This window comes from Diadema antillarum, unplaced genomic scaffold, assembly GCF_040938485.1.
Source record: "Diadema antillarum isolate AM-2024a unplaced genomic scaffold, OU_Dant_1.0 seq00001558_RagTag, whole genome shotgun sequence".
Taxonomy (NCBI): domain Eukaryota; kingdom Metazoa; phylum Echinodermata; class Echinoidea; order Diadematoida; family Diadematidae; genus Diadema; species Diadema antillarum.
The window spans coordinates 56,331-82,862 of NW_027272284.1; the positions used below are offsets into that span (position 1 = coordinate 56,331).

General features: G+C 37.4%; 1 protein-coding gene across 1 annotated transcript; it reads left to right on the top strand.

The window, feature by feature from the left end:
- Window positions 1–3,667: 3,667 nt before the first annotated feature.
- Window positions 3,668–21,751, top strand: LOC139710734 (organic cation transporter protein-like). The gene is made up of 10 exons (XM_071622651.1): window positions 3,668–3,817; window positions 15,200–15,466; window positions 16,351–16,454; window positions 17,043–17,197; window positions 18,052–18,220; window positions 18,876–19,014; window positions 19,556–19,647; window positions 20,228–20,436; window positions 20,902–21,010; window positions 21,538–21,751. Exons 1-10 carry the CDS (start codon window positions 3,668–3,670, stop codon window positions 21,749–21,751), a joined length of 1,608 nt encoding a protein of 535 aa, XP_071478752.1.
- Window positions 21,752–26,532: the final 4,781 nt, after the last annotated feature.

The following is a 26,532-nucleotide window of genomic DNA, read 5'->3' on the forward strand; positions in this document are numbered from 1 at the left end:
ATTTATTTTCATACTTCTCATTTATGAACATTATACAACAGAAACCAGACAAGTTCTTTTACCTTGTGAACAATGTGCAGAAAACAAACAATATACATGGTGATAACACAGTAATTACATGTAATGATAACTGGTCAAAATCGAAATCGAAATGGGGTTGATCAAAGAGAAGTATGACGGGACCTACATGAAAGCTAGCTTGTTTGGCTGTAAGCCCCGAGTAATCAGTGTTTGTGAAAAGAAACGGAGAACGGATAGAAGATAAGACCAGAATGATGATGTAAGGTTGCCAAATTTTATGTAATAAAAAAGAAGAAGAAAAAGAAGAAGAAGAAAAACAAACAAACTATACATCAATATGAACTTACTGTGACCGAGCCATCATTGTTATACAGCCTACTTTGGTATATATACTATAAACTATTGTTGCATTAAAACTTACACCAGGATATGATCAGTAAGACACAAAAAGTAACATGTACAACTATAAAGCCATTTGGTGCCTACCGTCAAGCTCTGCATAGAAGGTTAGAGAGGGGTAGAGGGAAAGAGGAAGAGAGGGAAACGAAGTAGAATGTGGAATTGCTAATGATGAATTCAGAGAGCCCGATGGCAAGACCCTAAATGGAATCTGCAACGTGTTGACAAAATGTTTGATTGGACAATAACATACCACAGTATTACATAAGACATTACGACTGTTCAGTGTCTGTAAAATATGCACTCAATAAAAACTCTTTTAATTTCGTTTAAAGGAATATAAAGACGAGCAGCTTGTTATTTCGGGGGAGAGGTCATTCCAGTATCTATGGCCCGTATACATTATCGTTTTTTTAGCGAAAATTGTTCGAGTACGTGGAAGGTGAAATGCGTCACTTTGGCGGGTAGGATAATTATGAATCAAATAGTTTTTTCTGAACATGCTAGTAAAAACATCCGGTAACTCGTTGGCAGAAAATTTGTACATAAATATGCCGACGTTGTAACTGAACAGATCTGATATTTTCAGTATTTTATTTTTCAAAAATAAATCATTCGTGTGGGACAAATATCCGACATGGTTGATATTTCTGATGGCACGTTTTTGAATGCGGAACAGTATATCAAGAAGATTTCTAGTTGCATTCCCCCACACAAGAATACCATAATTAAGGTACGGAGTAATCAAAGTAGAATAAAGATTAAGCAGAATTTGACTTGGAAAAACACTCTTAAGTTTATTAAGAACACCCGTATTTTTAGAAAGAATATTACTTAAATAACTAACGTGGGATTTCCAAGATAAATCACTATCAATAAAAAGCCCTAAAAATTTTATACTACTGACTTGATTTAATTCAGTTTCATTAAACTTAATATGAAAAGGAAGGGTTTTAAGACTATTGCTAAAAAGCATACAATGAGTTTTATCACTATTAAGTGACAATTTGTTGGCGTATATCCAAGATTGCACAGATTTAAGTTCTTTATTCACTGTGTTAACAAGAGTATAAGGATCTCTGTGTGTAAAAAACAGATTGGAGTCGTCAGCAAAACATATAAAGGAAAGAATTGGCGAGGAACTAGGAAGATCGTTAATGTACAAAATGAACAATAGTGGGCCTAGTAAGGAGCCCTGTGGAACACCACATGAAATTAACTTTAACTGAGAATCACGGCCATTTATACTCACAAATTGTTTTCTGTTTGATAAATAATCTCGAAACCAGTCCAAAGCCTTCCCACGTATACCATAATGTCGTAGCTTGTAAATCAAAATATCGTGGTCGATTGTGTCGAAGGCCTTCGAAAAATCAAGAAAAACTCCAATAGTGTGGGAGACATCATCTATAGCATGAGCAACTTTATGGATAAAAGTGAGTAAGGCATGGGTCGTACTGTGGTTTTTCCTAAAACCAAACTGGGAGTTACAAAAAACTTCACACTTTTCGAGAAATTTGTGTGTGCGCGTATATACCAACCTTTCAAGAAGTTTTGAAAATGAAGTTAACAAAGATATAGGGCGATAATTTGTCACAGATTCTTTTTGTCCTTTTTTAAAAATTGGTACTACTTTAGCTATTTTCATTTTTTGTGGAACTATGCCAGTAGATAACGATAAATTAAAAATGTGTGTTAATGGTATAACTATTTCATTACTGATGTTTTTAAGGAGAAAATTGGTGATTCCATCACATCCAGAGCTTTTCTTAGTGTTCAAGTTTTGCACGATATCTTTGATTTCTTCTTCAATGACAGGTTAAAAAAAAGAGACTGCTGATTCTGGTCTTTTAGAAAGTAATAAAAATCAGTGTTTGAATGCGGAATACTGCTGGCAAGATTAGGTCCTATGCTTACAACGTATTCATTGAATACTTCTGCCACATCAGCTTCATCTTCAATGTACTTATCATTATTAATAATATGCCTAGGTGGTTCAATGTTATTTTTAGTGTTCAGCGCTTTATTTATCACCTTCCACGTACTCTTGGTGTCATTTTTATGCTCGATAAATTGCTTTGAAAAATGCATTCGTTTGGCTAAACGTATGGATGATGTAAGAACGTTGCGATAATGCACATACCGAGACCGAGTTCGACTGTTAGGATCACTTCGGTATTTGTAGAATCTCTGATCAAGCTCCCCTGAATAAATATTCAATAGACCCTATGTAATGAATGAATCAATGAATGGATAAGTTAGATGGATAGATAGATAGTTTGATAGATAGGTATAGACAGATGAATGAATGAATAGATAGATACATAAAATATATAAATAAATGGGATTATGATACCAAAAAGGCGACTTTCTACATTTCAAACCTATACGCTGTTGATACAAAAAGGAACGTCAGTGCAAACATTATATACATGTATCTTACTAATTTAGGTTTAACTCATTTGAACTGATTTTATCATTCACGTTAGAACACTATATACTTACAGGAGGTATATTGTTCCATGTATCTATATACTAAATTTATGAGACATGGGACATTAGTATTATTACAGAAACAGTCAAAGTACCACATCCAAAAATACAAAATATTCACGGAAATTGGATGAGACTGTATAATTTTGTATCATTTTCTAGAAGATTATTCTTTAAAATCATCTAGATGGCTACAGTCATTTTCATCTCCCCAAAGTGCAATGAAGTGCAGGTGCTAAACTGAAGTGAAAATACCTTATGCATTGGTTTGACAATAACACCATTTTAATGAAATTAATCCAGATGAAAACTGTTTTCTTAATTGCCACTATTTAATCAGAATATATTTTTGAATGCTCTAATGTCTCATATCGACCCTATATTCAAAATAATCGGACAACGAAATGTTGGCTGAAAGCACATGGGTGCTCTTCCCACACGAAATTATTGGAAATAACACCCACTGGCTTGACCGCAGGCTATTCTCAATCCACCAAAATTCAGTGACCATTACGTTGTACAATGCTGGGCATCGGTCTGGAAAACAACAGTACAAATATCAAAGACTCCGATCATTGTGACAATGACTTATTCTTACAAGGTATAGGCGTATATTTTCTTTAAATCTATCTTTCTTGGAGTATAATCAGGCATTGGAGTGCTCCAAGAGCTAAGCGGAGGTATTTACTGTTTACGAACGAGACACATTCAGTTAATATTTCACCTGGGAGACGGTTTTATATTACCTAACAAGATGAAATTTGATGATATTCTTTCGACTCTTGGAAACTTTGGACGTTATCAACGGCGAGTATATACCTTGGTTTGTATCATCGTTTTCACCAACTCATGGATGTCGATGATCCAGGTGTTTATAAGTGCGGATGTCGACCACTGGTGTGCCGTAAGTAAAAAAACATGATGTCTTTATCAGATAACCTCTTCTGAAGGCAATTCAGCGATTCATGAAATACACATTCAAGAGTGTTTAGTTCTCACGGAACTATGTGAATGTCTCCATTTAAGCTTTGATAATGCTGGGAGCTCTCTGCGTGTTGTCTTTTCTAACTTTCATTAAATGATTTTATTTAATGTCACCTTAAAGGATTTTTTTTCAAAAACGTTATTGATTTAGAGATTGCACAATGATTTGGACACACTCAGTAAAAGTTTAAGGATGATATATGACAGTCCTTACAATGAATTTGTAAAGTTTTGTTTGACATTGTATTATGCCGCTCAATCTAGATTGGAACTCTTTTGGTGACGACAAAGTCGAGAACAATGTGAAGAAAAGAAAGAAATACTTTCAACAACCTTCCCCTCCCCCTTATTCAAATAGCTATAGAGACATTAACCCTTTTTATGCCTATGAGCCACATAAGCACAAATTTCGCACACGAACCAATGGACAGGAAATAAACGTGACACACAAGTGTAAATGGTCCTATGGAATGGTTAGTGCCCGTATAGTTAAGTATATCATCCTGTCATCATTCAATTATGTTGTGAGCCAGAAGGACTTTCCAACTAAACTGTTTATAGAATGTACTAGTCACCTTATACTTGGTCAGAGGCAAGCATAAAAAACCCCACAAGGAATATATAAGCGCGCCCTCACACACACTATACATACACACAGAATTATTGTAGATATTGATAAAAAAACTATTGGACAAATCAAAATTCATATCATGTTTGCAGACCATTGTAAGGCACCAGGAGACATAACATCGCATCAGCAATAGTTTGTTATACGACCAGCATGGTAAAATCTAACGAGATTAATCAGTTGTTTTGTTTTTTTAATTGTTTTTTTTTTTGGTATTTCGTTCTTTTTTTCCTTAAGCATAAAACTTGATAGATGCATTACTGACAGTGATTAATTTTCAAAACCAAAGAAATAAGATTTGTTTTTACTCCTTGGTTTCTATGAAACTTTGTCAGAGATAAGCTTAAATGTGTGTTCCTATACCTATCACTTTAATCTGCTTCATACATTTTGATTATGTCTTTGTTAAATGTAAGAAATGTTTTGGCCGCTACAATTGGGCATAATGATTGGGTAGTAATTGGAAGGGGAAAATTGGAAATTTGGAAAAAAGGTAAACGACATTCAACCATTAGTTTGAAGAGTTAGAAGGGTTATGTCAAATTATTCTTGTGATGAAAGTATATGTCAGTTTTTCAAATACTGCATATATACTACACGAGTAAAATCATTACAATCTTTTGCTGCAGGGATCTTTTATACGAGTTAAAACACAACAAAGAATAGTTTTATTAAGTACAATACGAAATCTTCACGAAACGTTTCAAGCAGAAATCTATTCTATGATCATAATGTGCACATTAAATGTGTTGTAATTTAAGACGCGAGTGAAGTCTTGTCGCGACACACACACACACACACACACACACACACACACACACACAAATTGTTTAACACGGTCCCCATTTGGGCCATCAAATTTGCAGAATCTCTGTGAGGGTGTAACCCGTTTTAAACCAAACTCTTTACGGATCTGTTTTGTTGTTGTGTTGTTTTGTGTTAGTAGTATGTAATTAATGTTTCTATATCTATTTTAAAAAAAAACGCGTTCTAGCTCTCCTGAATTTATAACCATGATATATAATTATATCTAACGATGAATTCCACTACTCTTATTGTGTGATTAATGTAATAATCACATTAACGATTCAATTTCTTATCGATTCATTATGGTAAACAAATGCCTGTCTGTAACTCCTGCTTTATATGAATTCTGTTGATTTAAGTCTACTAAGATGTTTCACCTGTGACTTTAAAGGGGGAGGAGTGTTTTGGTTGTTGACCAATGGTGTATCTTTGTGTTCAAAGATTCTTTCTCTGATAATACCGGTTATTAGCATGATTAGCAACCAGTTTATCTACATCTGCATTACTTGGCCTCTGGAGATTTTCTGCTGTCCTTCCTAGATTAAAAATGACAATAAACTCCCCCATAACTTCATGCATTATTATCTCCAAACAACTAGAACATAATCAGCGAACATAACGTGTATAGATCACACAGTTGTCATTGTCATTTGTCTGCATTTAGCACACAGTCGCGCAATTAATGTTGTTGTTGTTGTTGTTGATGTTTTCTTTTTAGTTTGGTTGGTTAGGTCAAGGGTCAGTATGGGAAAACGTTGTTTGTTGTTCTTGTTTTTGTTTTCTAAGAGCCACGCAATCGTGGAGGGGGAGGTAACTGGACTGCACTCCCGATCTCTGCCGGACCTTCGATTGATAGTCTAATCAGAGCTCATTGCTAATTATCCGTACTTTACACTATGATTAGAACTCTCCTGCTATCTCTAGGTGATTTAGTCCCAAATTATCAGTCTATTATATAGTACACTTCGAACCATATCAAACAACGCTCCAGCACTCCGTGTTTACAGTGAAGTAGACAGTTACAGATGATGAGAACCAAAGGGTGATTGACGATGGTTTAGCTATTGATTATGGATTAGTAACAAACTGGTCTTTTCAAAGTTTTCCATTTTCATAGAATATTCAAGTTCGTTTTGAATAGGAGAGTAACCTCAAACAAATATCACAGACTTCATGAAATCATAAGGATATCATAATATTATGATAACTTATAGTACAGAAATGTGATAGTAGTAATTAGAATTCAACCACTCTCATATCGACAGCAGATGAGATAATAGTCTCACAAGAAAAAAAGAAAGGGAAAATAAAAAGAAGACCTATGTAATTCACACCATTTGTTGTTGTTGTTGTTGTCGTCGTCGTCGTCGTTTTTTGTTTGTTTGTTTGGATTGTTTCTTTTCTTCTTTTTGTTGTTGTTGCAATAACCGATGATTCTATACCACGATGCTTGCAACCAAAATTATCACGCTCTGAAAAACGCGACAAGCTATAGAATTCCATAATATTATAGGTTAGGTGCGAGTTTCTTCACTTTGTCTCCCTCTACAAATTAAATTTGCAGAGGGAGACAAAGTGAAGAAACTCGCACCTGAACCTTCACCCCTCTGAATAATATCTTTCTTTCTTTTATTATTATGTTAGTTCTGATTTTGAACTTTTGAACGCTTCTGTTATTCTGACTTTCTGTCCTTCTGACTGTACTCCTGATCCGGCTTATACTCAGTTATAGCATGGCGGGATTTAGACACTCTAATTCGAGTGAACTTTGAACTTCGAGGAGAGCATGCACCCGATTATGATTACAAACCATAAACCTTGCATTAGATTTGGGGGTAGGTGAGCAATGTCACATACAGAAGATCGACAACTGTAGTTTGTCCTTCTAGGACCTGTGGGTTTACTTAGTAACATTACATAAGGAGCTTACCTATGCTTAGTTCTCACACATTACAGACCAACTTGCTGGACTACGACTGACTGGTAATTACTGAAGTACCCCTGAAGACATCGCATAGGAATATCAAAATTTGTTTAGGGTTATGACATGGTAGTATACACATTATGTCATGTTTGCCCCAACAAGTACTTGGGGGAGTTTACATGTATGCATTGTAAAATGCAAATTTGGATTTGAAGTTTGACGGGCATTGACTGGTAGAGAAGCGGGTCAACAGAATCTCTCTCATGCCTCAACTCTGCATTCATGCTGCTCCATCACTATCAGTGCGTCTATTGAAATGGCAGACTGAGAGATGAAATGTTGCAGTAATTACCGTAAAGGCAAAGACTGAGATGCACCATGCAGTTCGAGGACTTACTCAAGATCTTGGGGGAGTTTGGACGCTACCAGCGATTGGTGTACGCCCTCGTGTGTTTCCTTATGTTCTTTACACCTTGGGAGGACTACATCCTCGTCTTCCAGAGCGCACCTGTTGACCACTGGTGTGCGGTATGGTCCGTTTTTCTTCTCTAGCATACAAATTGTTTATGGCTCTATGTTCAAAGGTTTTATGACATACAAATACACGTTAATTTGTGTTAATTCACGATTCCCTCAACATCACTTTTGCGGTGTAACGATTATCTAGAAACATTCTATACATTTTTAAATAATTTATCTTCTATTTTTCTTCAGATTACTTGGATACGCCCACAAAAAACCCTCCAAACCCAGGCTCTGGTTGTGACCTCATAATGATTATGTCAATCATTGCTAAAGCACTGATATGTCTAACAAAAGACATTAAAATGCATCTTCCCCTTGACTCAGCATAACTTGCATGTTTCTGTGATATTCATGTGACTATCACTGTAACAAAAGACATGGCGAGGGAACATGCAAGTTATGCTCGGTCAGGGGGAGGGTGCATTCCAATGTCTTTTGTTAATCATATTAGTACTTTTGATAGCAATGATTGACAGATGAGGTCACAACCAGAATCCTGGTTCGGAAGGTTTTTTTTGAGGGCGTGTCCAAGTAATCTGAAGAAAAATAGAAGAAAAAAAAATATTCATTTGTATGTTGTAAACTGATATCTACTCAGTACTACCACCAAAAAAAAAAAAAAAAAAACTGCAGGAACCGCTATAAAGTGCTGTAGGGTTTTGCGGTTCAAATCAAATTGATATTACACTCATTCAGGTTGCTATCATGTCTACACAGCAGTTTTGTCTTGCGAATATACTTTCGATTTGTGTAATTTGTATTCATGTCAATTTGATTTGATTTGATTTAATTTATTGGTTCCTGCATTATCATTGCACATGCAGATACACACACATGTTTGTGTATATACATTGTTGGTGCCATAAATGTACATATACATAAACATTACTTGTTAACAACGTTTCTTCATTGCCTTTACAATAATTACAGTAACACAGTTTCTTCATTGCCTTTATATACAATGTATATACGGCAAAACATATTAGCGATGCAATGAACAACGCAGAAGGGGTACATCTTAAGCGTTGCTTGATTTGCATGCATCCCTCGTAATAAAACATAACATAACTAGAAAAAGCACTCTAACAGACCTCCGCCATGCAGCTCTACTTTCCAATGAGGATCTTGCTCTTCCATAGATATCAGTGATTTCCACCCATAATTATGTACAAGTATTGAGCATGCTGGAAAAATCGATTGTCCAATATAGAAGCCTTTCTTATGTCATAAACCCTCAGCTGCGCAGCACGGCCTCGCCCCAGCAGAAACTATAAAGCACACCCTTTGGAACGCGAATGAAAACCTCAAAAATGCACAGGTTGAACTCCCAAGTTCATCGACCCTAATACCTGCCAAAATATCGAAAATCCTTCAAAAAATCCATAAATATTTCCGGATCACTACCAAAATTTAAAAATCTGTTCCTTGTGTCATTCTCAACCTTCCAGGCAAGTTTCATCCAAATCTGTGCACAACTTTTTGAGTTATATTTTGCACACGGACAAACTAACTAACTAACTAACTAACCAACGGTAATGAAAACATAACCTCCTCCCTTGGCGGAGGAAATTATAGGGAAATAGGAGGGAGGGATGACTTGCATAGAAATAGGATGGAAGAAAGGAGAAAGGAGAAAGGAAGGTAGAGGTTTGTCTACTTTCGCTAGAGGTTTACATAAAGTTAGATCTCCTGGATTACTGTTCAGTAAAACATTATAAGGTATTTTTTCACCGAGGTATCTGTAAAAGCACTTACAGGTCATAGTCGGTTATTGTGATCATTACGTAATAAATTAAGAACGGCGATATTTCCACGAGGGAATTTCATATACAATACACTGACATTGTGAGATCGCTGATATCTATATCTTATTATGAAAATGACTGAACTTTGTCTTTGTTAAGTTGAGTGATAATCATTTGCCTAAACCATGTACATGATTTTGATAATTGAATATGAAATTTTGCCATTCAATTAAAATGAGAAATTTAGGTCTACTCCGGCTTCACGAAGGGGCTATTATAGCGAGAGACGGTACTACGCGATTCCACAATCTCAACATTCAAATTTGTTTCTGATCAATCTAAAGCAATCAAATCAGTTGTTTGACGTTTTCTTATTGTTATCGTGTAATGAGTTGAAATCAGTTGTTTTTGCTAAAAGCACTATTGCCCTCATGTGTGCTTTATCATTTTCCTTGTCGTATAGAAAATTCGCATTGCAGCCTTTACAATCATACGAAATGGACCGAAAAACTTATCCTTATACATTATATATAACTCTACTCATGCCTATATCGAAGATTTTTTTTTAAAGCCCAGTTTCGTCAAAATTGTATCCCATTTAACAACGCTATGAAATGAAAAAATAAAAATATGAAAATATATTCAGTTAAAATGTTACTTGGAAAACCACAAATGTAAGCGCATGCGTCAGCAATTCGACCATCAAACACGTTGTCAAAGGCGGTGTGATCGCAAAGGTGTACAAATCCAAACTACAAAACATTAAGTGTACTTTCTACGCCACGCGTCTAGCAATGTCTAGAAAGATGAATATGGGGCCAAAATTTGATATTTATTCCTGAACATTAGCTGAAATGATGTGTAGGGGGAATACTTTTAACTCTTTATCAAATATACGGCGAAATTTTTAATCGCCAACTTTGCGACAACAAAATAATGACAATATGCGGATAATACAATTGCCGCATGGAAACATTTTACCCATATAAGAAGGTCTTGCTCATTTGTAACATGTACGTTGCTTGAATGACAGCTTGAGACAATTAACACACTCTTGGATCCCACCGATATATCTCTGACTGACACAAAATGCCATAGATCTGAAACTATTTGAAATTATGACGGTTTTGTATGACGAAATGATAACATTTGAAAGACAAACTTTCTGATGGGGGTTGTTGACTGATAAAGTAGAGACTGGTACGAGGAAGCACAGAATAAACTCCTCCCACAAGGGAAAAAAAACAGAACTTGGCAACGATAGAATAATAGTTTATGATCGTGTTTTACGACGTGTGCTTAACAGTCGTGTACTAAATACTTGCATAAGTATGCCAACATTGGGTGTCACAGTTTGACTTCAGAATGAATCAAAGATTTCCAATGAATGACGATTAGAATACTTGTGTGTGAGATAAGAATTCAAAATGTTATAATTTTCTTGCTCGGACACTGCTTTGTCGGGGATGAGAGAGGAGAATAAAGGCCGGAGTAAAAAGGAAAATCATGGCTCATATAATACACTTTGTATCTAAAACTGATTTATATGATCTCATGTCTAAGGGGGTATTGCAAGAAAGTTGGAAATAATCGCAACTCGACTTTCCTGCAACACCCCTAAGACTGTCACCAAATTCATTTGTCATTAGTGCAAAGATAAATGACATGCAGTATATAGCTATGGATACTTTCTAAAAAAATCGAGTGAAAATATTCACTCTTGAAGGAGTGAATACAAAAAGAGTGAATTTGGAGTGAAATTGGAGTGTATTTTGAGTGAAAAATGTTCATTTTCACCCGTTTTACAGTGAACTCAGGGATCACTCTAAAATCTTTGAGTGATCCCTGCCATGAGGTCACTCCAAAATGAATGAAAATGAACATTTTTCACTCATAATTTACTCCTATTTCACTCTAAATTCACTCTTTTTTGTATTCACTCCTTGAAGAGTGAGTATTTTTACTCGATTTTTTTTTTCAGAGAGTACCCTTGAAATAAAATAACACTTCATGTTCATGGACATCACGTTACAACTGCCCTTTTCGGCTTCATCCCCCCCCCCATCCTCCACAAAAAGAGAAGAGAAAGAAAGGTTTATTATGAGACATAACTTTTTATCAGTTTTATATTACTCGCAGATTACAGTCAATGTGAACACGGAGTTCATTGATATTAGGGAGGCATGTTTACTCAAGCGCATGGTGTGTTTAGCGATGTCACACTTTGTCTCTAACTGTGATTTTGTTGGGATTTAGACGCGATTCCATGAGTCTGTTTTAAGGAGAGATATAGGTATCAAACACTGCAGATAAAAAGGACCTTACTAAAAATCTTCAACAGGAGTACAGGGTAATGGAACAGTGATGCTTTAACCCTAACTAGGCCGGGCTATTTAGGTAGTTGATAGAGCCCGGGGGGGGGGGGGGGGGGGGGGCCGGGGGGCCTCCCAGGCCCCCCCCCCCCCTCCATATCTCGGCCGTCGACCGCGCGATCGCGACGAAAATTGGCACACACATTGCCTATGATGTAATCTAAAATACCATGAAATCAATTTTTCAAAAAAATCATCATTTATGCTAAATTATGCTAATTTATGCGTGATGATGCATAAAATCAGACTATTTGGTATAAATCGCAAAATAAAGCTCAAAACAGGCACAATTTTTGTGTAAATATTCTTTTAAGTGTCCTTAGCAAATGTAATAAAAGAAATTGTGATATCAGAAAAAATTCTTATTTACTTTATTGTTTTTTGAATTTCTTATGTATTTCTTTGTTTTTTCGACTTTATGTTTTTATTGTTTTTTTGATGAAATTTGTCCGCGACATCGCTCCGAACAAGAAAATATGTTATTCATTGATTTTAATAAATAAAACACCAAAATAATCATGCTTTTATGAAATTTGCCTGTAAGCACAGTTTGCATTGAAATTGTACACAAATTAACGTTTTTGAGCAATTTTTGGTCTGACATGCATGTACATATTTATGCGTAACTTCGGATCCACGCGCCCGGGCGTCGCAAATTTGGTGTCAAAAGATGCGGGAGACTCGAAAAAAAAAAAGTCATGAAACGTCGCGGCGATAGCTTTTTGCGATTGCGATACATCGCGCGGAACGTCGAGGGGGGGGGGGGCTCGGAGGTCCCCCCCCCCCCCCGGCCTAGTTAGGGTTAATGGACTTCAGACTTACAGATTCCAATGATTAGTCATGTTAGTATCAAGTAGTATTTATTTCCAGGTTGTCCCATACAAAAAAAACGAACGCAATACAAGGGAGTATATAAAAAAAAACAGTTATACGAGCTGAGCAAACTTTGTATCTCTGTCCTTGAATATCGCTTGAATGACAATAAAGTATAATCACAATGATGTTGTTCCCCGCTATATTCAGAGACATCTTTGACAGCTTGGTGAATACTTCACAATATCACGCATTTGCATTAGATTATCAAAAAATGAATGTAAACAGTACGAATTTAACCAGCCAATCTCGAAGCGCACAGCAATCCCGCACCGCCCATAGCGAATTCTGTTATGAATGTATTGACACGCTCTCTTAAATTATGAAAATTAAACACTTTGTATAAAAAGTGGTATTATATCGATGATTAAGGGGCAAAGGGCATGCACGGATAACACAGTTGTCCCCCTCCCCTCCCCGCACTAGAGACCCCCCCCCCCATGATATGTTTGCTGACATTTATGAGGTCATAATAACACTAGAATAATAAAGTGTCACATCATTTCTTTTCTATTCACTAAGCAGTGTAACCTCCTCCCCCTTTATGAACCATAAAAGCTGCTCAAATCAATTAAGTTTTAACGATAAATTCAATAACTTTAAACCATAAATGGAGCGTTATATTTTTTACTACAAATCAGTCAAAGCGATCATAAATGAAATAAGCTTAACTATAAACGTATGTAATAAACTCTTTAAAGAGTTAACTTTGGTCACGTAAGTAGCATTAATTGGTCGTAGAGGTTACACCTCGAAAAGCTTTGTCAGTAACTCTTTGTCCGACCTTATCAAATCTTTGCCGTCAAAACCTTTCCTATTGGCACGACTGGTCACGAAGTGGTGGAGTGTATTGGCTTCGATACAGTGCTCTACCGTTAAAAAGAAGTCCTCGGGATCAGCGATTTTCTCTCCATATATCGAAATTTCGTTACAGCCGAGCAGCATAAAAATTACATCAAGAAAATATAGATGATAATTTTGAGACCTGAATTCTTACTTCGTTGTAACTAGAATTTCGCTATAATCATGTCCGTTATAACGGGAGTGCACTGTATTCGTATTATGGGGTTTGTGTGTGTTTTTGTTTGTGTTTTTGTTTCGAACAAGCCTCGGACTTCGAACTCGGAGGGTGGTGGACTTGATTTCGACTCAGATCAGGATGAGATGGAATCGAATTAAATGACAGATTACATAACAGCAATGACAACGTCCATAATCATGATTACCGCAGGGCAATGGCCTGAAAACTTATGAACTGCCCATGATTATATTCGTTTTGTATACTTGCATTAATATTTGTACACAATCCAGGTTGATTTCGATTTTCTCATTTTTGATTTGACAATATCTTATTCCTGGATGAAACATTCGTTTCATATGTTTTCAAAGGTATTACACTTCTGCTTATAAAGTACTTGTCGAAGTGAAACATCACATTTGTGTGCTTTTGGATTACATTCTTGTGAGGTAGAATGTGGAAGACACAAGCTTTTTTTTTTGGTCACAAAATCATCTTGCCGTTTTGGTGTATGTCACTTCAGTTTCTTTGAATACTGTGAGATTTTTACTTTTTTTTCTCTCTCTCTTCTTGGTATGCAAGTAACATGACTCACATTCAACGTTTCACGATGTATCATTTAAGATCCCGTGTTCTTTTGACTTCAGTAAAATCCGAAAGAAGATTTGGCAAGACGCCGGAAAAAAATCTGCAAATATTCAGCTGTTAGAACCATGACAAGGGAGAAATCCCGAAGTAACACGCACGCAAAGTAGGGTAATTTATATACCGTATTTACCGTATGAAGGTTTAACGTTTACTGAATAAACATAAAACCATTTTGTCTATACTTTTAAACGCTTTTGAAAAGAGAAAATTAAGATTTTCTCTATTTTTCTCAGCCTGAATGTTTTATTGTTATCCCCCTTGCGTTTATCCTAAATGCGTAATAAAAGAAAAAAAATTATTGAATTTGTCGAACATTTGGACTGTCCATGCACGTTCTGTGTTTGTATTCAGGTCACAATCACCTTAGATCTGGCAAATTTTGTTAGAGTATTCTTCAATCGTTCACTAAATAATTTGCTGATGCGAAGTTTTCCGTACTTTCTCTTCAAATTTGAAGCTCTCCATACTTAAAATTACTAATCATTACTAATCAGTGATTACATTTTTTACTTGCTACAATGATACGGGGAGGGGGGGGGGGGGCGTTTCATCAACGAGTTCGTCGGAGGTTTTCACCGATAAATTTGCTATCAGACAATCAGACGCAAGGATTTCAGTAGCTTTTAACATTTGTCAGTGTAAATCACCGACAAAAAGTTTCATGAAACGGTCCCCAGGTCTATCTCAGCGGGTAATCAGGTGAGGAAGTAAACATCTCACATGTTCTCTCTCTCCCTTTGATCTCATCCTCAACTACCCCAGACACCTGAGTGGGATGTTGGATGTGAAGACTACCACCTGTCGGAGGATGCCTGTGAGATGGCCCAGAAGGAGGGAAGTATTCCTGCTAACTACTCCACCAGTGGTGAGCTTGAGTACCGACAGTGTGTCAAGTATAACGTGACAGGAGTCCCCTTCTGGCCGGGTATCGATCCTTCGAACTACACCGATGGAAACATGGAGACCATTCCATGTGACCAGGGTTGGGTTTACGACGACAGCCAGTACGAATCCACTACAATTACAAGCGTGAGAATTTTCCTTCATAATCATCCCTACAGGTAGTAATGTACAGAGTGCACGTGTCCTCACAAACAAATACTTATACAAGAGATTGAAATGGATGTGGCGCCAGCACACAAGCACTTAAGAATTGACAATGTTGAGAGGTATTACAGCATGATCACATTCTCACGAATTGTTTATTCTTGAAATTGATGTGTTTCTACTTTTCGTTGATTTAATTTTTTTAACACTAAATTGAGGATTTATGTTTTTTATCTTTTATATGTAGCTCTAAACTTCAAATTTTGTAATCTACGATACGTTAATACGTTGAATTGAATTATGTACTTAAGTGAATTTTCCTAGACTTTTCATGGTTTGATATCACTGGTGGAATGAACCTATGGATAATTATACTGACATGCGATAACAACCACGTGTTTTTTGTTTTTGTTTTTGTTTTTGTCACGACAACGTCGAAATTCATTTCGTTTCTTCCTTTCAAGTATAATTCCACACCATTTGGTTCATGTTGGTTTAAAATCAGAGAATAAATTATAGAATATTGAACTTGAAGGTTCAGAGTTTGCTTTGAATTGAATGATAATGTGCTATCGAAAATGTTGCATTGGATGGGACAGTGACGTGCTGACTATGTTTTTTGTGAGTTATAGTAATGAATATCATGCATGCTAAAACATAAGTGCTCACTAATCTTAACTGGGACAGAGCGCATAACTTCTCAGCTGCACGGAACTTTAATGGGTGCAAAGGAGAGATTCTGGTTTCTTCTCCGGCTATATCTACAGCAACTCCCTGAATAATTTAAAATGTTGTTTGTGTAAGTATTACCTACTGTGTATTTTTGATAGTTTTGTGATAAAAGTTTATGTTATACTTGACCCTAGTTCAATTTAGTGTGCGGCAAGGATGATCTTTCGGACGTGTCTCAGACAGTCTTCTACGGTGGCTATCTCGTTGGCTCGCTTGTCTTTGGCATCTTGTCAGATATGTATGTATACTTTACACTACTTATCTCCCTCTCTTCTCTCTCAATGTAAGAAACAAACAAACATATGTAATAATAAACAAATATATATATATATATATATATATATATATGTATGTATATATGTGTATATATATATAATTCTGTTTGTAGTCCGCGTTGGTACCAGTACAGAAAAGATGACGAAGTAGGATAGTGATGTATTTTAGTCCAACAGTACTATTTATTCAAACAAAATTTTTGAATCATATACACGCATCTTCTTCAGGGTCGACATGAATAATATATATATGATATATGTCAATGTATATATATATATATATATATATATCCCTCTAGTTCACTATCTTGGTCTCTACATCTCACTAAGTCATCTCTTCATCTAGCTCTCTGTCTGACCTTATAGCGTAGCATTCAGTCTAGCTGTCTGTCTGTTTACCATATCCGTCTCTTCTCATTTGCATAATCTTTCTGTTAGTTTATTCATTTTGTTGATTCTACATTTTTCTCTTTGTTTGCGTTCATACTGCATTCTATTCCCAACATCACGCGACAGTGATTAAAGTAATCTGCATTGTTTCTAAATCCTAGGATCGGTCGATGGTGGACACTTCTGATATGTATCATCTTCAGACTCTTGTTTGGAATGCTCCTTGCTTTCTCCCCGAACTGGTGGGTCTTCACTGTCGTGCGATTCTTCCAAGGGATGGGATCCATAGCAACGTACATCATCCTCTTTATCATCGGTACGTGACGTCACAGGCTCGAACTATGCAATGCACCGGAATATACGTACGAACATGTTAACAAACAAACTCTGATCTGTAATGAATTAATGCAATGTATTACAGAAAGCACAAATACAACGTAACCATTGGTAACTAATTCTATTTGTTTGTTTGTTTGCCTTTGATTCCCATTGACTTCAGGTGCTTCGAGGTACGTGGTATTTAGTGTGATTACGCTTGACATCAAAATCCATTATCAAATTGTGCATCTCAAGGAATAGCCAAGCATCCTATCATGAGAATAATAATAGATATCATTTATAAAGCGCTTATAATTTAAGCGTCTAAGCGCTAGCATCATGTACAAGTAATGGAGAAAGATTAGATAGGAGAAATTAAGATTAAGAAGTAAAAGTAACAAGGAAGACAGAAAAATGAATACCCTTCAGCTTACAGGAAGAAAGAAATAACTTCTCATTTTTGTTTGCTTTAAGTAGAAGAAGAAGAAGAAACTTTACATACACCAGAGTTGGCCTGTATGCTTCCAAAGTGATTATACCAAACATCGTTACCATGGTTACAGTATCATGAGCCATAACATTCATCAACTTACAGCACCCCCCCCCCCCCCTCTGAATATTGGCATTTCTGGAGGAAAACACGTTACCTCAGGAGATGAAAAACGAGATGGCTATAACAGTGGATACAGAGCGATGCGAGTAGAAATAACTTGATGTGTTCGTTTAGAGGAAGCGAGACACTTACTGTGTATATTTACCGAACCTGCATTGTCACTTTCAAGCTGCTGTTGTATTTAGTTAAGATTGACTCTGACAGGCATGTTCTTTTCCTCTTTATTTATTTTGATGAAGGTACCGAGTACGTGGGACCTACCAAGAGAAATGTCGCAGGGATTTTATTTTGCATTCCCTTTTCCCTTGGCTACATGTTCCTGGCGCTCATTGCATTCTTTGTGCGGGAATGGAGAACCTTACAAATAGTAGTGACGGCACCAACCGCCATCTTCTTTTTGGTCCTATGGTGAGCATTGAAACATGAATCGATAATCATTGGTAATCGTAGACAGCAGAGTTTATTAATAAAACCAAACAACAACAACAACATACACACATACACACCCACCCACACACACACACCCACACCCACACACACACACACACACACGCATACACTCACGCACATTGATGTGACAGGCTGTAATGAATGTCGTAATATTTTGATTTTATAATTTTGATGAAATGAAATTAACTTCGTGTCTGCCCTGTGTATGTCCCGTCTCACTGTAACTTCTGAAACACAGAAGATGGTATCGATACCTTGTATTGATATTTAACATAGTTTAACAAGGTTACTTATATGTCCACAACAGGTAGTTATTCAATAATGTAAACACGAAACTATAAGGAGTCTGGCATGAATAAGTAAAATGTGAAGTTATGTTAGACGCCGATTTCAGTTGCCATGGATACTATCATAACTATACTCATCCATCTCACCACTGCAATCTTCATAACTTATGAATTGTCAATTTATTGGACACCTTGAACAAAACATCCCATCAATCGGTGATCCCAAACTTATGACTTCTCAGAACATTCTCCTCTATCATGTCTATTTCTTTTGACACTGTCACTTGTAGATGTCTAATGATCATCGCTGTTTGGTCTCATTGCAGGTTCATGCCAGAGTCAGCAAGATGGCTCATTTCTGTTGGAAGGTACGATAAGGCTGAGAAAATCATTGCTCGCATTGCCAAGGTTAACAAAGTAGCAGCACCGGATCCTATATTTACGGAGGAGTTCAAGAAGGAGCAGGTTTGTGAATACAACTCCAGATGTTATATGCTAATTATCTATTTGATATCAGAAAGAGCGCTGTTTTATCGTTGCACAAAAAGATTTGGCATAGTGTGAGGTTATAGTAGCCTGGCACAGATATAAATGGTTATTGTCACCATGGTAACAATAATTGATTCTGAACGTTCAGACAAACAGGTCATGCTCTTATTAATGTGCTCATATACATCACATAATATGCAATTTAGTTGATGTCGATTTAACACTTATGAAAAGATTTTACCTTTTGCGTCCAAAGAGATGGCGCTGAAGTCTTATTAGGAAATCGCTATACAAAAAACACACAATAACAACACATACTAATGCAACGTTACATAAAATATAGAAGTATAGTGTTTCAGTGGGGCAGCTAACTGTTACACCCTAAAGACTGATAGGCCAAAATGGTAATCAATAATGTGTCTCAACTCCTTTATTTGCGCATCTTCGATAACACCAACTGTTTATCGTTGAGGCACAACTTGGCATGTAACTTGCTTATCATCATTTTATCCTGTAGGAAGCGATACGACAGGAGAACAAGCCAACAGCTTTAGATCTCTTTAGAACCAGGTCTATGTGTCTACGTACCCTGAATTTGATCTTCAACTGGTGAGTGAACCCCCCCCCCCTCTCCCTCTCCCGCAATAGATGTATCTGTGAATGAGACCCTACTTAAGTAACCTGAAAACAGTGATAGTCTTTGTTCATTATGAATCTAATATTTTCAATACTCGTATTGCTATCTTCCCCCGTCAGAAAATGAGTGAGTTGAAGGAAGTCTGCTGAGAGTTGAGAGATTTGACAAGTACCATAATTCCTTTGTGGAATCAACAGATAAACAGGCTTTTTCAGCAAGAATTATTACTTTGCGTGAAATCGATAACTTTAAACATAAGACAGTTGAATAGGTATAAAGAAAATTAAAGAGTATGAATATCAATGATTTCTTTAAAATGGCAAGTTGGGGAACCAGACCTGAGCCTTTTGGAGATTTTTTTTTTTTTTTTTTTTGCTCTCTCTCTCTCTCTCTCTCGATGAGCTTGCTTTTTTTTGCTTGTATCGAAATCCTTACATAACTAAAGTACAAAAAGGACCAAAATGTATGATAACGCAGAAGCAAATAAATCAAATCAAATCAAATCAAATAAGATAAAAAATCAAATAAAAATTGTTATCCACGGTTGTCTAGGATGGTGAACACAATGGTCTACAGTGGTCTGTCTCTAAACTCGTCCAACCTTGGATCCAATGACTACGTGGCTTTTGCCATCTCTGGCGCCGTAGAGATCCCTGCCTACATCCTCAGTATCTTCACACTGGAGTACTTCGGCCGGAAACCATCGCTGTGCGCCTTGCTCCTACTCGGGGGCGTTGCCTGTTTGTGCACGGCTGTAATTCGTAAGGGACTTTACGGCTGTAATTAGTAATGGGCTATATCTGGAGTCTAGCATCATCATTTCAATTGATGATCGCATTCCTGTTGATGATAATGATGATGACAATGACAAACAGAAGGAATTACAAAATATGCCCAACTCCACCCATCAAAATACCAGCTGGACAAGGATCTGATACTGTAGGGAAAATTAGTCCACCAATGATATCCCACATGTGCCCAAAATACGTTGCCATTCCTGACTAATACATTTGTAATACTGCTTGAGAGGACGAACTCCACTAGAACAACAGCATCCGTATTACAGTGCATTAAGAAGATATTTGTTTGGTGCACTTACCGAGTTAAAATGAAAATAGATGACATCTGACATTTCGAAAACAAATTGTTGATTCCCCGTGTACTCGAGTTATCTTTGAACTTATTTCACAGTTTTAAGAATACTCATGAACTATTTCTTTCATTAGCCTCGGGCGTGTGGCTAACAACGGTTGCTATGGTCGGGAAATTCGGCATTTCTGGATCACTTGCCGTACTGTACCTCTACACAGCTGAACTTTATCCAACAAACATCAGGTAAAACTCATCAATTATTATAAACATATATAATGGGTGAGTGTATCACAGTACATCGCCCAATTCAATCAGTCGTATACAGGAGGATGGTGTTTGTAACCTTTGGAATGACTTTAACTTCGTGAGGAAAAAGAGGAGAATGGAAGAAGGGAGGGAGTGTGCTACTTTTGTAGACTAAGGATAGGATGGAATGACAGAATTGATGGCACTTGCATTATCCACCCAGACGTTTTCCTTTGTTCTTATTATTGCTGTTACCATTGTTACAACGTGTCTGTGTTACCGTAACCAGACAGAATGTTATACTTCGAGAGCCTATTTTAGCAGGGATCTACTCTGATGTTGTATTTACGTTTTCCTGTTTTTGAAACGTTCATATGAATCAACGATCATGATGACATTGTTATGGACATGCAATGATGTTTTCCGATCAAACGCCAGCTATTGTTTCCTATACATTAAAACAGAGAATTGTTCCTGTTTCGTCATACTCCGATCATCCTATCTTTGTTTTATGTCTCCATAAGGACCGTGGCAGTGGGGACGTGTTCTATGTTTGCTCGAGTAGCTACCATGTTGGCTCCACTCATCCTCACATTGGATAAGTTCTGGACACCAATGCCGCTGGTCATCTTTGGGTCAGTGGCCGTCCTGGCCGGCTTCTTCACACTCTTCCTTCCAGAGACTCGAGGACAAAACTTACCCGAGACGAGAGCTGACAGCGAAAACGTCGGAAAGTAAGAAATTCTCTGCCTTGTTTGGGGGAAATCAAAGACCGAGAGAGAGAGAGTGAAATAGTAATATTGGGATGATATCTTTGCAATCATAATCATTGTCTAAGTTTGAGTCAGGCCGATGTAAGTTAGGTCTGGCATCACAAATGGTATAGGCCCTTACTACCCTTTTAGTCAGATTTTTACCTAAAGTATGAAAAATTAAACGATAATAAAAGAAGGAAATTAATAAAACGTTAGGTCTGCGTGATAATGAACGTGATAAGAAAATGTTTGCACGGATAGCAAGATTGCAAATCGGATTCAAATACCGGCCCCACAAAGGACGTTGGCTATTTAGTCCATGGTTTGTGATGGCACCTAACACAGGTAACTTTTAATAGTATAATTATGCATTCTATGTGCTTTACTAGTACATCAAATCAAACGAGCTGATGAAGCGTTCAGGATCGGACGTGAAACCGTTCTCGGAATTAAAACGGTAGGTCCAGATAGATAATTATTGTTTTAATTCTTTACCTTTAATGTGCTATACAGCGTGTCCCAGAAAAAACGAAACCGAGATTCCTCTTTATTTTTTAGTATCAAAATCATAAATTTGCTTTATGAAATGTACATGAATGGAAAGATACGTTTCTCTTCTTTCATTTGGTGTACAACACAAAGTTTATAATCCACGCATGACTGAGTTAGAACAATAGACAGTAGTGCTACTCAATTTTCATTTGCACGCGGAAATGGTGATTTTAAGTTAATTTTTCAGACTTTTACAATTATGTTTTCGAAAAACAAAGTATGTGACTCGAACATCCATAATTTCCTCTTTTATATGAGACCTTATTCTTCAAATATGAACAACGCATGGTTGGAAAACATTTGCATGATAATATGATTCATTTCTACCGATTCCACGGATAGTCGAAAAACAAGAATTCAGCTCTCCCGACTTCGCATTAGACAATGGGCTCGTCTGCGCGATTGAATTCACACAAAACAACCACAGTGGCTGTGCTACAGTGAATGCTGTTTGGGACGGGGCATTACAGAGAATGATGTATTGGGACAGAATGCCTGTTGTTGTAATGTATTTGGAATAAACTGAGATTTAACTAATAATTAAAGACTAATATCGTGAGTATTTTCAGGCTGCATGGAGTCTAATGACTATGGAAAATCAATGCTACAATGATCCGAACATTTTGATAATATTCTTGTTAGTCTCATGCTTTTTTCAGTCTTTTCATTCCTCGCTACATTTCACAGACAATCACGGTTCTTCCTTCATAACTGAAGGGGAAGGCGGGACGTTTGTTTTTGTTTTTTGTTTTTAAAGGGAGAGAAAAACAGAGATGAGGTTCCCCACTTTTTATCACTAAACTTGCACTCTTAACAATTCAAAAGTACAAGTGCAGTGCAGACAGTCCTTTTGAGCTTTTTGTGTGATTTGGTGTGTGTGTGTGTGTGTGTGTGTGTGTTTGTTTGTTTGTTTGTTTATTTATTTTTTGCATGCAAGTTTTTCTTTTTTGGTTGTTGTTGTTGTTGTTGTTTTGTTTTGTTTCGTGTGGGTTTTTTTTTTGTTGATTTTTTTTAGGCGGGTCACTCTCACTTCAGTCATTTGGTTGCCACTACTTCATTCACTCACTTCAAGCATCATCTCGTACAAGTAATCAATCATAACACATTCAATGAAATCAAGCAAACCGAAAGATCGCACTAAGAATTTTTCAAACCATTCGCTGATTAAGCATGAATTATGTTTGGAATTAAAAATGAAATAACTTGAACTAAATTGAGTTTCATCGTGCTTTTTTTATTATTTCATGATCATGACACAAAAATAAACTGATTAAGCTTGTCAATGAGAGTTCAAGTTCATGCAACATGACCGCCGTCTCTTTCGAGGCATGTCTGCGCCCTCGACCTCATGGTTCTCACTGTGCGGCGAATCAATCCTCTGTCCTGTCGGAGAGCGTCCACCGCTTCGACGATTCTGGCCGTCAGATCCTCAAGGTCACGAGGAGGAGTGACGAAGTCTTTTCCCTTGAGGAAGCCCCAGAGAAAGAAGTCACAAGGGGTGAGGTCAGGACTCCGCGGAGGCCATTCGATGGGATGATTCACGGCGACGACTCTGTCTTGGAAGAGCTGATGCAATCTCTCCCTCACGATCAGTTGACGGTGGGCGGGCGCCCCATCCTGTATCCACCACAAGGAACGAAAGGCGCCGTTTCCATCTCGTGCATGTTCCCTTTCAAGGCGAGGAACTATCTCTTCGTCGATCAGGTGCATGTAGGCTTCTCCGTGTAGATTGCCGTTGAAAAAAAAACAGGACCTATCAGAGCCCCGTTGCCACAGAGACCGCACCACACAGAAACTTTCTCTCGGCTTGCATTCCTTTCATAAATGAATGCAGGTGGATCATGGTGAGGTGCGTACTGGCGGACGTTGTGACTGCAGACGCGGACATTCATGAAAAAGGAGGACTCGTCGCCGATCACGATGTTTTCCAGAAATCGTTCGCCGTGATCAAGAAGCCATCTGGAATACTGTAGACGACGCGCACGGTCTCCAGGCCGGAGCTGATGCCGACACAGCATCCTGTAGGGGTACCATCTCATATCTTGCCGAACAATGCGATGGAACGAAGACCTTGATATCGCCAGCCCATTCCTCCTCATAGAAACTTGGGGGTTGTCTTCCATGGTACGTCTTACTGCAGCCACATTTTCTTCTGACATGACAGTCCTTCTTCGACCAGATCGACCCTTGTTGAGATTGAGGCTTGTCCCTTCATGCTGATACTTTCTGATGTTTCTCCAAAGCGTTGACTTCGCAGGAACATCACGATTTGGAAATCGGTCATGGAAGGCTGCTGCAACTTGTTGCAGGCTCCCAGAACGAGACCACTCCGTTACAATGAACACTCTTTGCTCTGTGGTCAGCTGCATGGTCAGGCAAGCTCATGATCGTCTGTTTTTTCGACCCTATTCACAGTCAAACTGCTTCTATTGTTCTCTTTATGTCCCCCCCCCCCCACACGCACACGCATTTGTGTAAATTCATCGGAGCATGACGGCCATTGTTATGTGCGAAGTCGGGAAATCTTAATGGCTCCTTCTTTAATTATCCCTCTTTCAGCGTAGCATTAAAGCATATTTTCAAATTAAGATTTCTCTAGCATATGTGAACCTTTTTTTACGCACAAGCTGTCATATGATAGGAAAAATAATGAATATTAAAGTTATTACTTTCATTATTGAAAAGGAATGGCGAAAAAGCACGAAATATTCGCTCAAAGTTACAATTTCCTCGTGCAAATGAAAATTTACTAGTACTACTGTCTATTGTTTTAACTCAGTCATGCGTGGATTATAAATTTTGTGTTGTACACCAAATGAAAGAGGAGAAACGTATCTTTCCATTCATGTACATTTCATAAAGCAAATTTATGATTTTGATACTAATAAATTAAGAGGAAACTCGGTTTCGTTTTTTCTGGGACACGCTGTACATTCTTTTGCGAAATGTACCTCACTTGTTTTTGTAGAATTAAATTGGCCCGTTGAGGACGGACTGATTTTGCTACAACATGCACTTCCCATAGACATCTGCCCGAGTATACTCGGGACTCGTTCTCAACGGGTTTTAAGGGTCTTCCTAATGTTAGCATAGAGGAGTTACAGCCTTACCTTAATCTGACAGCAATGCAGTAGATCTGAAATTTTTGCCAATTCTCCTGGTCATTGTTTGTAAATCATCGAAGTTCTTGGAGATACTGGAGATGATACATTCTTGTCCCACCTATTCCTTTTTCTGTAGGGTGACTAATCCATCCGAGGACTATGAACAAAACAATGCCAAGAAAACCGAGAAGAGGCTCCCAGAAGGAGAATGCTTCTCGAATTCTGCGTACACCAACGTCGCCTACAGCTCATGTGAATAGATTTATTGTTTTGTGGTGCTGGTATCACCACAAAGCGTTTGTCTGATAGAGAACTCTCTTAGGGATCAGTTTGTTGAGACTTTAAAAAATAGTCAAGAATTTCATGCACGCCGAGACAATCTGATGTTTGCAATTAACATTTGAACAATAAAGAGTGCAGAAATGTCTGACCATTGTGTTATGAGCGTTGATAACGAATCTATAATATATATAAGTGCAGCTGAGATTTTGTAGAGAATGTGCCTTGATACAAACCCGTATTCGAAGTCAATACGCCACAGCATACCGTGTCAGTATCGCGAACAGGCCAGAGTGGACACGGTGGACGTAAATGAATTAGCATAGTTAATTCTATTTTTATATTTTATAGGTACTTAAATTTATAGATATAGATACAAGTTGAAAAATGAGTGCAGAGTGTAAAAGGGAAAGACAAAATCTAACATTCTCTAATAAGTGCGTATTTTACACTGAATTCCGTTCGAAGTACGCCATCAGCAGCCCTTTTTGGCAAAATGCCATAAAACTCTACTTTCGTTGATAGCAGTAACAAAATGTCTAAGCAAAAAAAAAAAAGCTGCTTTTGATAACAATAAGAAGCTACATGCTTTCGTCCATCTTATTCATTTTAATCGGTGTCTGTAACCCACATATCTATTGAAAGCTTGCCAGAAAGGTGGATGGGTATTCCACAAAATCAAGTATACTTGCGCCCTCTTTTGACTAATGAAAGATATTTTATCGTCACATTGTACTGTCGCCACAATGACTCAGTCCAATAGTTTATGTGTCTTTACAAGACAATGTATAAACATTATTTTTCGTGTTAGAAATTTAGTTGCAACAGT

Excerpts from the sequence above, each read along its gene's own strand:
- LOC139710734 (XM_071622651.1), top strand. The coding sequence starts at position 3,668 with ATGAAATTTGATGATATTCTTTCGACTCTTGGAAACTTTGGACGTTAT. Across the intron at positions 15,467-16,350 it reads AATCCACTACAATTACAAGC|TTCAATTTAGTGTGCGGCAA; the intron begins GTGAGAATTTTC and ends ACTTGACCCTAG. Across the intron at positions 20,437-20,901 it reads TTTGTGCACGGCTGTAATTC|CCTCGGGCGTGTGGCTAACA; the intron begins GTAAGGGACTTT and ends TTCTTTCATTAG.